General features: G+C 35.8%; 1 protein-coding gene across 1 annotated transcript in view; it reads right to left on the reverse strand.

Annotated features, from left to right (window-relative positions):
• PCLO (piccolo presynaptic cytomatrix protein) overlaps positions 1-14,139 on the reverse strand; it is a 382,295-nt gene that overhangs the window by 52,187 nt on the left and 315,969 nt on the right. Inside the window, exons 17-20 of the mRNA XM_003782629.2 lie at positions 10,113-10,206; positions 8,887-8,958; positions 7,119-7,299; positions 5,355-5,549 (exon numbers count right to left, since the gene is read on the reverse strand). Coding sequence (XP_003782677.1) covers positions 5,355-5,549; positions 7,119-7,299; positions 8,887-8,958; positions 10,113-10,206 — 542 coding nt within the window. The remainder of the gene's footprint in view (positions 1-5,354; positions 5,550-7,118; positions 7,300-8,886; positions 8,959-10,112; positions 10,207-14,139) is intronic.

Below are 14,139 nucleotides of genomic sequence, written 5' to 3' on the forward strand. Positions count from 1 at the left end.
TTAAATATTTTATTTTTTTGCACAAGCAGAGCACATGGGAAATGTAAAATTTGTTATTTATTGACCTTGTACATACAGCGTTAAAGAGTATTTCAATTCCAAATGAACTCATTCTGATATTTTTGATTTATATGTAGATATATATATATTTTATATATATTATATATATATATATTTTTTTTTTTCCTTCCCACTCTCTCTCTTATGGGCCCTGTCATTTCAGAAACGGAGAAAGTGATCATCTACTTCAGGCCAGAAGAAAACGGGGTGCTGATTAGCTACTACCTTTTGTAACCAACAATTTCCTCCACTCCCATCACCCACCCGCTCCCGAATCCAGCCACCCACTACCATTTGCCCAGGAGAGCAGCTCCCACAGAGCGATGGCTTGGTAAGGGTTTGCCAAGACAGCACATGGAAATGAAACTCTTCCGTGACAGGTGTGGCAAATGAGCTTTATTGAGAGCGGAATTTCCAGTGGCAGTCTGCGGAAGTAGCTTCGTGTTTTTCTCCTACAATCCAGTCACACCAAGAAACTCACAATCATAATGTTCCTGAACAACTTAGGTAATAATTTACCTTCTCAACTAACCTGCCCAACCTGTCCCAATGGCTCCTATCTTATTGCCCAGGGTGGAGAGCTATTCCTACATGACCTATATTACCTATTTTAAAATTTAAAACTCAGACTCATAATCTTAGAATGAATAAAAAAATAGCTTGGGAATTTCCAAACTATTTAAAATTTAGCATTGACTAGATGCCAATTAAATAAATCCTCCAGGTTTTAAGAATGTTTTGATTTGTTTTTATTTCAGTATGGTTTTCAAAGAAACAAAAATCAAAACTGCTTCCTAAACTGTCTTCCTGCCTTGGTGTCACCTTTGGAAAAGGCCAATGTGTTCAACCAAACCCAGCTAGGTTGGGAGAAAAACAGAACAACAATAACAACCACAAAAAAACAAACACTTCCAGAGCTTTATAAAGACAGAGTGCTGTGCAGGCTTCAGGATGATCTGAGACAATCTGTCTGATCTCTCCCTTCAGGTTTCTTAGTGTGCAACTAACCTCGGGAGGGAGAAAAGTTCCTTCTGGCTCACTCTATAATTCTTACTTGACCCATATTTTATGCTAGTTCAAGCAGAAATCTGCCAAGAAGCTTACAAAAATAAATTGAAAATCTCTTTCGTGACAATTTTGTCTGTCTTGATAGAAATGCCTACGGATGTACACATCGCCTCCTCTAAGAACCCTGATTACCGCCCCACTGGGATTGCACCGTGGAAGGTTTTCCTCCACTGCTTTAAATCACCAGCCTTTCGAGAGAAGGATCATGTAGGTAGAGGGAGTATAAATTGTATTCTGCCATCATGTCTAGCTACCTTTAATTATTTGTAAGAACACAAAAGAAAAATAACAAGGAAATGATAATTTATTTCATTTCATCAAATCAGGAGAGTTTGATTCAAAGGAGACAGTGTACTATATTTAAAAACTGTTAGCCTGGGAGTCACAGGACAAGATTATATGTGCGAGTTCTGAAAATTTCTAGCTGTGTGTTCTTATATCAGCCATCCTACACCTCTGGCTCTGACTGCTTACCCCCAAAACAGGGATAAGAATATTAGAATGAATACCTCATCCACTTGGTGTGATAAAATGAGAAAATGAAAGACAAAACAATTTTTACCACATGAAGAACTATTCAAATGCAGAGTATTATGTCCAGAATGCAGATGGGATTATATGAATTCCATGTGAATTCTGAAATGGGAGGCTTTTAACCAAACACTTGAAATTATCACTAATACTTATTTCTACAGTTAGTGACCAAAAACTTTTTGGTTATTTATGTGTTTATTTCTATGACCAATTTTTCTTTCTACATTTGAAACAGACTATTAATATATTTCATCAAAACATGAATTTAATCCTGTAGTATGTTTGCTATTAAGTGTTTCTCCAAATTCACCGATCAATTATATCACTGGCATATTGACAGTAGCAGGGAAATTATGTATATTTTGGAAAATGGGAATTATTATCATCTGTAACAACAAAATGAAACAAGAAAGCATGCTGTTATCTAGTTTTTCTTTTGACAGTTATTTCAATAAAGAGTGACTTCTAATTCAATCAGAGCACTTTAAATACAGGAGAATATCTATTAGTGCATTATTCAAAGGGATTAAAATATTTTGATGTAAATTTAAGAACCACAGCTAGGAAAAAATCATACAAGATATTATATAGTAATACTTATACCACAATAATTAAACTCATTTGCAAAAAGAGGAAAGTGTTTGATCGTATGACACTTGCAGTTAATAGAATATGTCAAGTAAGAAAATGAATGACATGAAGAAATCAAGAGAACTTATTTATGGAAAAAAGTGATAGGTAGAATTTTAAGTACTTTTCAAAAATAGTAGAGGGTTGGCAATAAAGTGGAAACTGTACTTTGGTGATAGTCTAGAAATTAGTCTGAGTAAACACACACATCATGATGCTAATGTTTAAGCTAATTGTTTTTATAATTATCTGGCTATTTTAAGAAATATTCCAGCATTTTTCCCTCTGGACTGCCATATCACCTCTTACATTGCCTGCAAATATCTGATGAGTTGGGAGAAGAGCATATTAAATGTTTTCAATTTTATGAGAAGAATGAGAAATGCAATAGGGAAGTTTAAGGTTTGACTTTAATTTTATATCCAATAGAGAATTATAAGCTCAAGTATTTTAAGGCTAGGAGGTACTTGGGGGCAAACAATGCTATCCTAATTTTACCTAAAAACTTTATTTTGTATGCGTTTTAAATTAAATTTGGTGACAGTTTATAATCACTCTAAGTTTGGTTCCTGCCACTGGCGGTGGCACTCTCTTGTGGGGAAAATTCCACAAATGTTGGGATCAGGGTAGGGACAGATGAAAATTTACTTTTCCTTCTGAACTTGGCCATAAGACCAAGGTTGGCTACCTCTCCAAAACCAGGGTTTGTGGAATTTATCTTCCTTTACCCAGGACCCTGAGATGATAGCAGAGTAGGGCAGGTATGGGAGAGAAATAGTGGAAGCATTGTCTAGGGCAGCCCAACCTCATTATTTATTTACATTTTTATGTAAGCTCTGGTGCTTTTATTTGGTAATAATCTTCCATCTATAATGTTTCCAACATGGAATCTTGTTCTTCTCCCGCATGATCTATTCTTAACAGCGTTCACTAACAATGGAATAGTAACTAGACTATCGCAAGAAATCAAATGAGAAAACAAAAACTGACACACTTATTTTAAGCTGCATCAGATAACAATGGCTCAGAACCCAGTAGTTTATGAATGAAATAAAGATACTTTATTTATTACACAGGCACTTGGAGATTCACATGCCCAACACATCTGATACACTTAACAGCTATGGAAACACGAGTGGAAAATGTCTGCTTGTAAGATCAAGAGAGAACTTTTCACCATGTAAAGGTGAGTGAGTGCATTAACAATTTTTTTTCCTTTACTTTCCTCTAAGAATGTCCAAAATCCACTAAATTTTTTAAAAGTTACACTTAAAATAATATGCAACAAATACTGATCTACATTCCAGCTCGTATGCTAACTTGAACTGTGAGAAATTTCAACTTTTATCACAATGCAACATATGTATAGTCATGCTTGAACAGATAGGTTAGTAGCATGCATTCCATTCTGCAATATGAATATTGTTAATCTATTTCCCCACAATAGTCAGAAGATGCCCAGTGCATAGAAAAATACAAATCACTGTAGTCGATATATTACCGGACCGATGTAGGGACTTACATGGTGATGATGAGGTCCTGAAATGCCATGCCCACAAAAGCACATTAAAAAGTAGATAAACAGATTTTTATCAGACAATCTCTACAAATTAAAGATGAGAGCTTTAAATTTGGGAATGTTCTTGCTGTGTGCTTTGAACAGGGCCTTTCTGCTCACCTCCTTCTGGCTTGACTGGTCCATCAGACATCACCTTCCTGAGGGCTAGCTGGCTTTGGTCTTGGTTGCCATTGGCTGGTGGAGGCAGATTATCAGACTGAGTTCTTTGAATAGGGAGGACTCCTGCTATGCTGTGTCTGTGCTGCTTCCTGGTATGATTAGACTGACCGCTTTTATGTGCTGCTGTGGCAGTGTGGGTGAAATGGAAACCCAGAGTGTGTATCCTCAGATGGAACCAGCTTCAATGTTACTCATGCAAACAGAAGTGTTCTTTTGCTCTACTGAAGTACGTTATGTTTCAAATGCCAAAATGACACCACATGCACAGCGCCGAAGGGGGTTAAAACTGGCTGTTTCTTGGGAAATGATGATGAAGGAGACACTCTATCTCCATTTCCTGACTAATGCCTCTTAGAAGTAACAGGTCACTGACACTCTCGAAATATCTGTACTTCTTAAGTTTTTATGCAGCTATTGTCAGCTGGTTACATGCTTACAAATGAAATGAAAATACAGCAGTGAAGGTGGGTAAATTTTGATACTTTAATTGGTTTACAGCTGCTCTTCATAGTTCATCTTGACTTTCAAGGCATTTCCAATGGTTAGGAAGAAATAATGACCTATAAAGTCTCTATTGCCATTTACAAAGTGCATTCCAACCGAATGGACTCCATCGTGCTCCTCAGTGAGGTTACACTGCCTCGCACATGTGCTCATATACATACAAATAGTGTGCTTTTTTGGAAAATATAAGAAATGTGACTTTCTTTACAGATTTTTCGTAACACTAGAAATTTTTGCACATGGAAAGCTGCAACATTTCACATGCATAATTTATGAGTGTTTTAAAGTATTATCTCGAAATGGATTCTCCCACTAGGTCCTAGAACTTGACTTTTGGCCTCATTCTTCTTCTGCCTAAAATTTTTGAGTGCTTTCTGCTGCAGGAATCTCATTGCTAATCTTCTCTACATCCTGATGTGTGTGCTTTTTTGGTGTCATGCCTGGAAACTTGGCAGCCACTTCTGCTCATAATTTCTGTGTTCTCAAGGCTACTTAAGCACACACAAAGGGGACGTACAACATTGCTTTGCCTGCAAACATCACAGACACAGCTACCAAATACTATGAGCCAGGTTGGATGGATGATGGAAACAAAGCCGAAACAGCCAGTTTTATTTCAGTCTATGTAAATGAAAAGAAAATCTAAATAAGAAAGAGCATATTCATGTATCGATAGTGTTCTGAACACAGACAAAGGGACAGTGAACGGAGTGAGCAGGGGGTGCCGAAAACAGAAAGCAGACAGGGGAGGACAGCAGGAGAGAAAGGCAACAGATGAACATGAAGCTGCCATGCTGAGGAATTTATTTGCGTCTTTTACTTGGTTGAATGCGGAGTTGTTGCACGGCAGCTTCTGCAGCAGCTATGGCAGCCCCTGCGTCTTCCAGGTGGGTCTGAGTGACGCTGGTTTTGCTTTGACTGCGAGATGGTCCGTGCGAGCGGAGATGGCCTTCAGATGATGATTTGGAGCTCCCGGGACTACTGTGAGATTTCTCAATGGTGGGAATCTGCATGTCTGGTACAAGAGGGTAAAACATGAGTTAAAGTTGTTCCAGCCTTCCTCTGGTAGAGCTTGTTCTACAGAGAATTAATTTGAAACTCTCTAAGATTGTTGTTACTACTTTATCTTGTATGGCTCATTTATGCAACTCCTCGCCAAACAGAAATGTGATCTAACTTTTGGGAAACAGTTTTGGGAAGGAAAAGCAAAAGGATAATAGTTATGAGAAGAGAGAACTTTGAGAAGAGAAATACATTCCAACTAGGCTTAAGTCACAAATGTGTTCATTTCTCTTTTACCAAGCAACTCTGCACATTCTCCTAGGGATCAGGAAGGAGACAGTAGCGTATACTGCCCCAGGAGGAGTTTTGGGAAAAAACAAGTGAATAGTTGGATGCAGGATTGTGAGTCACGAGGACACATTAAAGGTGGAGACTGTAAAATCATTATCTCAAACAACTAAAGAGAATGTACAGAATCTTATGTTTTCTAGCAAGAGAGGTTTTTACACTAATGGTCTTGCAGAATGTTAGAGGTTTTTACAATAATGGTCTTGCATGGAAGAGCTGAGATGGGTAAGGAGAATTCATGAATCATCTAGAGCACTCATTGTGTCAGGGGTTTATCATTCAACTCAATGGCCTACTGGATATGGACTCAGTTTCCCACCTCCTAGAACACCTGCACTTATGATTTATTCTCTTCTCACGTACAAACAACCAGTCTTCGATGTGGTAAACGTTCTGAGAAAAGGAGACATGGAAATAATACTCAAGCCTAATATAAAAATTACATGTCTTACTTATAAATAATTCAGTAGATCTATTAGTACATAAGATTATTAGATAATAACCTAGATGGTTACTCCGTCTAGGCAGTATAACTCAGCTGAAGGTGAGGATTAATGTTATGTTATAGGACAGTCGGTAAAAGAAAAGCTCATTTGAGTGGGAAAGCTGTGCATATGGCCAACACCAAAGCATGCACTGTTATTTAAAAATATAACCATTGTTAAAAAATGGCTTGACTCTAACATTTAGAAAAGACGTAAGTCAATCTCAGCATAATATCTGTTTTGATGACTTGGATATATTCTATGACAAATTAAAAGGAGCATAAAATTATATTTTTGGGAAAAGACTATATTTTTAATAAGCAAGAGATACAAATAATTAGAAGGAATATATGTAAATGGTCATGATGATTATGTCTAGTCAATGAACTGGTAGGGAGTTTTATATTTCCTTTATGAAATATTCCATGTTATCATAGATGAAACCAGGTTATCATAGATTTTGAGAGAAAAAACCCAAATCGCCCATATTGACCAGCTTCCTCCTTTGCACAGGTTGAACATGGAGAATCAAGAAAGTGAACATGACAAACGCACACCTGAGTATGTGCTGACCGGAGACTAAAGCCCCTTCGTTCTGATCCATATCCGTTACTCTTTGCATGATAGTGCATGAAAAATTTTCGAACAGAATCTAATCTTTCAATATTACACATACAGGTATTCACATTCAAGAACATACTAAATGAACAAATATACGAAAGATTTTCTGTATGTTAAATATTTCCTACCCTTTGATGGGTCAGGGAAGATACCGTGACTTCTGCTTTTGATAACAGACGGCTTGGGGGACTGCTGGCTGCTCTGGCTGGAATGGGATTTGCCATGATCAATGCTTTCAGTCTGTTCTTTGAGCGGATACCACCTTGGAGTATTATCGAGGTGAGATGTGCTAGATAAATCAATCAATACCTGAAATAAATGAATATAATGAATCAGTGAAATTTATGGACAAAGTGATAATTTATTCAGTATGTTTTCTATGCTCTAAAATGTATTCCAGGATATATAAAGCAAAGGATACAGTATTATCTCTAAGGAGGATGAGGCTGTCTTTCTCATGTTTCTTCACCCATGATATTGGGAACAATGTCTTGCCTATATCAGATGCTTGATACATGATTAATTTGAACTATAGAAAAATTTTGACTATTAATTAAATTACTTGAGTAGCCTGGTAAAAAGAAGAGTAACACACCAATGTTTAAGTAAAACAAAACTTTTTTTCTGTTATAAGAACTTATTCTCGTGTTAAACTTGGTTAGCAAGTTTTAGAACTGATTTTAATCACAAAGAAACAAAATGTGAAAGAATGGATAATGTGCAATCACTAACTTATTTCTTCTATTTTAAAAAACACTTTAGCTCACGTTTAAAATAGGGACATGACTAACAGATGATGAGAAAGCATTATGTCATGGTTTAATTGGCAGCAATTTTTTTTCTTAGTGGTATAAAAATAATAGTTTTACAGGTGTGGCATCTTAGCTTTGATAACATATAAAGAAATAGAAACCAGCCCAATGGATCTATGCTCTAGGCTCATGTAAGCATTAAGAAGACAAACTTTAGAAGGACTTCAATAGGTCAGTCTTGAAAATGAGAAACCAAGTCAGGCATAGTGTTATTTCTTAGAATAGTCCTGCCTACTACTAAAAACAGTCCCAGAGGCTGGACTGGGAGGTGGGAGTACCTGAGGCTGAAAGTCAAGGTTCTAGTTTTGGTGAAGAGAGGTACAGAGTCTTAAAAATCATACAAGCCCTCATTATCACTTAGATTACACAACTATTTGAAAGTCTCTATCAAAGGGGCATCATAGATGTATTGTGTGGGCTTTGAATTTTTTTGTGTGTAAAAACTTCATTCATAATTTCTGTTCTACATAGAACAGTAAACAAAATATTTTTGGAATATAATACACACAAAACGTCATGAGTTCTGAACACTCAGCTAGTTTCATGGTTAGTTTATTTTGATTCCTTGCACAGTGATATAAAAATAGTTTTTATTGTTTTTTACTTCTTATTGTTTTTCCCTTTATTGGTTTTTTGCTTCTTAAAATATTTGAGAGATTTGTCTCCAGATACTTAATCATAAATAAGAGTACAAAAATCAAATCAAGTTTTTCATACGTGCAGTAAGGAATAGCAATGAAAAGGCCTGAAAATACATTTTAAAGAATCCAGCTATTTTACAGCATCATAAGCTTGTTACCTCAAGTCCTATTTGGACTTATGGCATGATTATACATACTCCTATTCAGACAATTAATATTTCATTTTATAAGTTAATTATAAAATATATCAAGCAGTAGAACAGAAACCATATCTTCATTTGCTAATCACCTATTCAAAGAATAAATCAGGAAATAAATTCTATCTCTTAGAGGATTTTATTCAGAAACAGCTACCTTAGAACTTTAAAAAAGATGCTTTGCATCATGCTTTATAAGGTGGTTTTTGATGCCAGCAAATAAAGAAAAAGAAATCAGAGGCTTACCTCTCCAAGGAAGTCATTGGAAGAAAATCTATCATAATCCCAAACTGTTACCTCCAGCGTTTTCTTCTTGAGCTACAGGCCAAATAAACATCTCATTAACCCCACCTCCCCATCACAGATTTTCATTACACTCATATAATAGACACACTGGTTTTCACTTCCTTAAGATCTTTCCATTTGTGTAAAAATACTGGAAATTTTTCTAAAACGATGTGGATTTATATTACATATTATTTGAAATTTCAAGGATTTTGCAGTTCAATCTAGAGTTTGATGATGGGAAATCTTATTAGTTTGTGAGCAAAATGGTAACCATGAACTGATATCCTATTTTTCAGCCTTCCTCATTTCAAAAATAGAGGGCACAATTTGCAAATGCTCTTTAAATGCAAGAAATTCATAGATGGCAAATCTATTGTTTCAATAATTTAACAAAAATCACAGTAGCATTCTCAAATTTCTTTAGGTGAGTTTAACTTAAGAACACAGGATAATTTATATCCCTATTCAATTGAATAATCAAATTTATCTACTGGAGGACAAAATGAAAACCTCATTTTGAAAGACAACTGCTTTATAAATTGATTTTGCTTGAGTGCCTTCTTCCTGTTCTGTTTGTATTTTCTTCACTCTGAATTCAACATCATAACTTACCAGATTTTTTCTGGTACTCATACAAAGGAAGTACAGATTTTAGAAGATTGATGCAATTTTGCTTAAAGTCACTTATTTTTGGTGATAATCTTTTACGTTAGTCATCATTTTGTCTTCTAGAGTCCCACAGTGCCATATTCTTAGGAGACCTTAATTTAGAGAAAAAGCTCCTAAAATCTTATCTGGTGAAGTAATATATTTCTAGTCATTGAATCTTGTTTTTTTCCTTTGTATTATTTGTGGAAGTCAAAATACAGCCAGTTGAAAATATGTTCTCCCCAAATATGGCTCAGTCTAATTGACATTTTTAAATTTGGAAATAAATCAATGAAAAATATCCCTCCGTCTCCTGCTTTGATTTGTTTATTTCTTGGCTGCTGTGTGAAAATGTGCTTTTACTTTCGCCCTGTATTTAAACTTCATCTGTACCTTCTCATTGGCTACACTTCTTCCATATGTTTTCTACTTTGTTCGTATGGCAAAATGTCTATGGTTCCCAATCTTTGAATCATTTTCTTAATGTTCTACAGGTGTTAGCCTAAAGGTATCACTTCAAAATAATCATTACATACCTGCTCCATGGAAATACTTTTATAAATTACTGTTTGGTTCCACTCAGGATTAAGACTTTTCTGAACATATTTAGTCCTTCTCTTGTACTCAGCACTGAATTGGGAGAAAAGAAAGAGTTATCTTGATTATTTACCTTAATTGGTGACTTCCTAGTCACACTGAAGGACATGCAGACTCTCTAAGATGATCTTTTATTTCAAGGCACTGTTTTATCACCTCATCATCCTCATGTCTTAAACCTTATTGTGATTTGAATGCACAATGAAAATTTGAACATACGTTGAATGACTTTAATTTTATTTGCTCTAATGATCAGTTTTTTTTTTTTTTAAAGAAATGCCTGTAGGTGTTCTAGCTATACTACAATTCTGGAAATCTTACTCTTTCCTGAGCATAGGAGATAATCCATCATCTATATGGTAATGTCAATGCCTTCTTGCTCATAAATACAAATTTGGTACTTAACTTTCCTTTGGTTTTGTATCTAATCATATCAGGAAAGCTAAATGGTTTCTTAATTCATTTTTTTTCTATAAAACACTGTGACGATTGTATCGACTGAGAAAAGGATGAACAATGCCTGTTGCTGTAGCTGAAATTCCATGAGCATTTGTTACCTAATCTTTAAAGTACATTCTGACACTCTTGGTAAAGGATGATATTTAATGTAGTTATAAAATAATTAGTTAAATCTAAATTCTTAGTTTATGTCAACAGCTTACATTACAATTGATGAACCACATACAAACTTTTCCGCATTTGTTAGAACGAGGGCATTTGTGTTAATCTCTACTTTTTCCATTTCCTCTAAGCAACAATTAGAAGCTTGTATTCCACACATTTAAAAACAACTTATTTTCAAAATCTATCCTAATTAAGTCTGGCAGAACATCTATAGCTGGCACCGACCAAGGAGTTGGAATTAGATTATTGTTATCTGCTATTAGCAAATGGTACCCAAACGGGCAATGCTTCTTTTCTAATTATCACTGCCTTTTCCCAAATTCTCTGCCTAGGCTTATGTCTCAGGTCCAAGATATCACTTCATCCCTGGTGAGCACTGGAGTCTTAAAAACCAGCCTATTTGTCCTGGGGTCCTCATCTACGTCTGGACTTTACAAGTTGCCTTTTCCTAAAGGGACTAGATCTTGACTCTTTTAATCTAAAGTTCTATTCCAAACTATTGACAGACCAGCTCTTGTTCACTTTCTGATCTCAAGCTTTGCCATATCTTGGAATATCTTTTTCTTCAGTCATTAATTTACGTATATATAAAACTACTAAGAATCCTACTGCAGCTTACCACCTACTTTTAGAGGTGGCTCTACAGCCAAACGTTTTTCTTGATGCTCTGGTTTAATTCCCTCACCAGCCAGATGTGAGGGTAGTAATTCTCCATATGGACTGCATCATAGGGTCCCTTGGGTATCTGAGTTCTGGAGGTGGGAGATGGGACACCTAGTACTCCATCCAAATTTCTCCCGTCTTCACTTGTACCCCAGGGAGGTCTAATTGGATTAGTCTGAGTGAGGCTTGAACATTAGGATTTTTGAAAGCTCCCAGGTAAATTTAATGCGCAGCTAAGACAGAACCAAAGAGCTTATCTCACAATACCTCACATGTCGGCTATCGCAAAATGAATCCAATTTAAGAAATGAAACTGCACCTTCTCACTCCTAACTGAATATATACAAACGAGAACTGGGTTTGACAATTTTGTCATTCCAGATATATTGTAAATATCTCTATGTATAGACAATGGTTTAAAGAGGAATTTATATAGACTGTGAACTTATATAGAGGAACTTACACAGACTCTGAACAGAAAGTATAAGTTGGCCCACACACTTTTTAGATAAGTTTGTCAATATCTAATGAAGTTTAAGTATAGACACCCAAACACCCAAAACATTCTACTCCTACCATTTCCACTCTACTTTAGCGAAATTTCCCATCTCTGCATAAGAAATTTGTTGAAAAATATCCATTGCAATATTGCTGCTGATAGGAAATCAGTGAGAAAATTAATACCTTATGATATATTGATTCAATGAAATAGTAAGCAGTAGTTAAAATAAATGAACGAACTTCCATATATCAAGATAAATAAATCATAAAAAAAAAGTTGATCAAAAATTGGCAGAAGTTGGGCAGCGCCTGTAGCTCAGTGGTTATGGCGCCCAACACAGACACCCAGGCTGGCTCTTCGAACATGGCCCAGGCCAGCTAAACGACAATGACAACTGCAATAAAACAATAGCCAGGAGTTGTGGCGGGTGCCTGTAGACCCTAATACTTGGGAGGCTGAGGCAAGAGAATCCGGTAAGCCCAAGAGTTTGAGGTTGCTATGAGCTGTGATGCCACGCCACTCTACCAGGGGCAAAATACTGAGACTCTGTCTCAAAAAAAAAAAAAAAAAAAAATTGCAGAAGATACTATGGTATAAAGATAAAATCATAGGGAATGTGATTTTTTTGCTCTCAAACATATGTTACATACATTCAATGGTTAGGCCTATCATAAAAAGTGACCAATCCAACTATTTTCTTAATTGCAGGCTTGATTAGCTGAGATGTTTACATTCTTTATAATTTAAAGCTCTCCACTTTAACTATATATGTTATACATATAAATTATGTATAATGTGTATATATATACATATATACATGCCATAAAAAATTAAGTCATCTTTAGAGTTGTCTGTGTAGAGAAATCCTGAATAATAAATCCTAAATGAGTGCTATGGAACAATTAAAGATAATTATCATAACTATTGATGCTTTACCAGGTTCATTCAGAAATAACCTATATCGATTGGGCAAAAATTAAAATGTTTATTTTAATAGACTGTCTTAATCATATTAATGAGTTTGATTCTACCATTTTTTCCAGACTCAGTTCACGTGTTGCCTTTAGGATTAATGAAAGTCAAACAGCCCCCGCCAACCCCCTGGCTGTAAACCCCAGTAAAATCCTCTGCAGTATCTTTGGATTTGCGTTCCCTGACATGGAGAGCTGGACACACCAAGCCATTCCTTCAAAAACATTTATTTTATGACCACCATGTTCTGACCATCATATGTATAAATTCAGTGTGTTGTACTGCTTTACATAATTGAAAACTTTCCAATTTATACAATTGAACCTTATAACCATATCAAAAATCTATGGCTTTCCAAATTAAAGGTAGGCAAGTTAGCATGGGGATTTTTGAATGTGAGCATAAATTCAGGCTGAGAAAAAAGTGGAGTTCTTCCTCCCTTTCCTGCCTTGTTTGGGAAACATCCTACATTCCCTTGTGGGAAGTTTCCATTAATGATTTTATAGTAGGACAAAAGGCCACACCTAATTATAATAGAAATTTATTATTATAATCAGGGAAAATTAAAAATATCAATACATCAAGGGGGATACAGCGCTTATCAAAAAATTAAATCTAAAACTTTACCCGCTTGAAATTTTCACTGATTTCTCCTTTCCTTCCCTCCTTCCTTCCTTTCTTCCTTTCTTCTTTCCTTCCTCCCATCTCACTCTGTTGCCCATGCTGGGCAACCTAGCTCACAGCAACCTCAAACTCCTGGTTTTAAGTGACCCTCCTGCTTCAGCCTTCTGAGTAGCTGGGACTACAGGTACCCACCACAACGCTGGGATAATTTTTCTATTTTTAGTAGAGATGGGGTCTCACTCTTGCTCAGGTTGGTCTCAAACTCCTGAGCTCAAGGGGTCCTCTGGCCTTGGCTCCCACGTGGTAGTTTTACAGGTGTGAGTCACTGTACTTGGCCTTCTTTCATTTGTTTTTATTTGCCATCTTGTTATAGGTAAATATACTTTTAAAGCTTTCAGAAGAAAGTATCTTAAAGTAAATTATTCTACTCTAAACCAGCAGAAAAAAACAATTTTCCATGTTTCCCTTTTTATTTCTAAAGAAAAACTGAGAAAGAAGAATGGAATATGATGGCTTTTTAAATTTACTTTCTTTTTTTTTTTTTTTTTTTTTTTTTTTTATATGGTAAGAATATGAACTCT

Source organism: Otolemur garnettii, unplaced genomic scaffold (genome assembly GCF_000181295.1).
Source record: "Otolemur garnettii isolate 467f Iridium unplaced genomic scaffold, OtoGar3 scaffold00005, whole genome shotgun sequence".
Taxonomy (NCBI): Eukaryota; Metazoa; Chordata; class Mammalia; order Primates; family Galagidae; genus Otolemur; species Otolemur garnettii.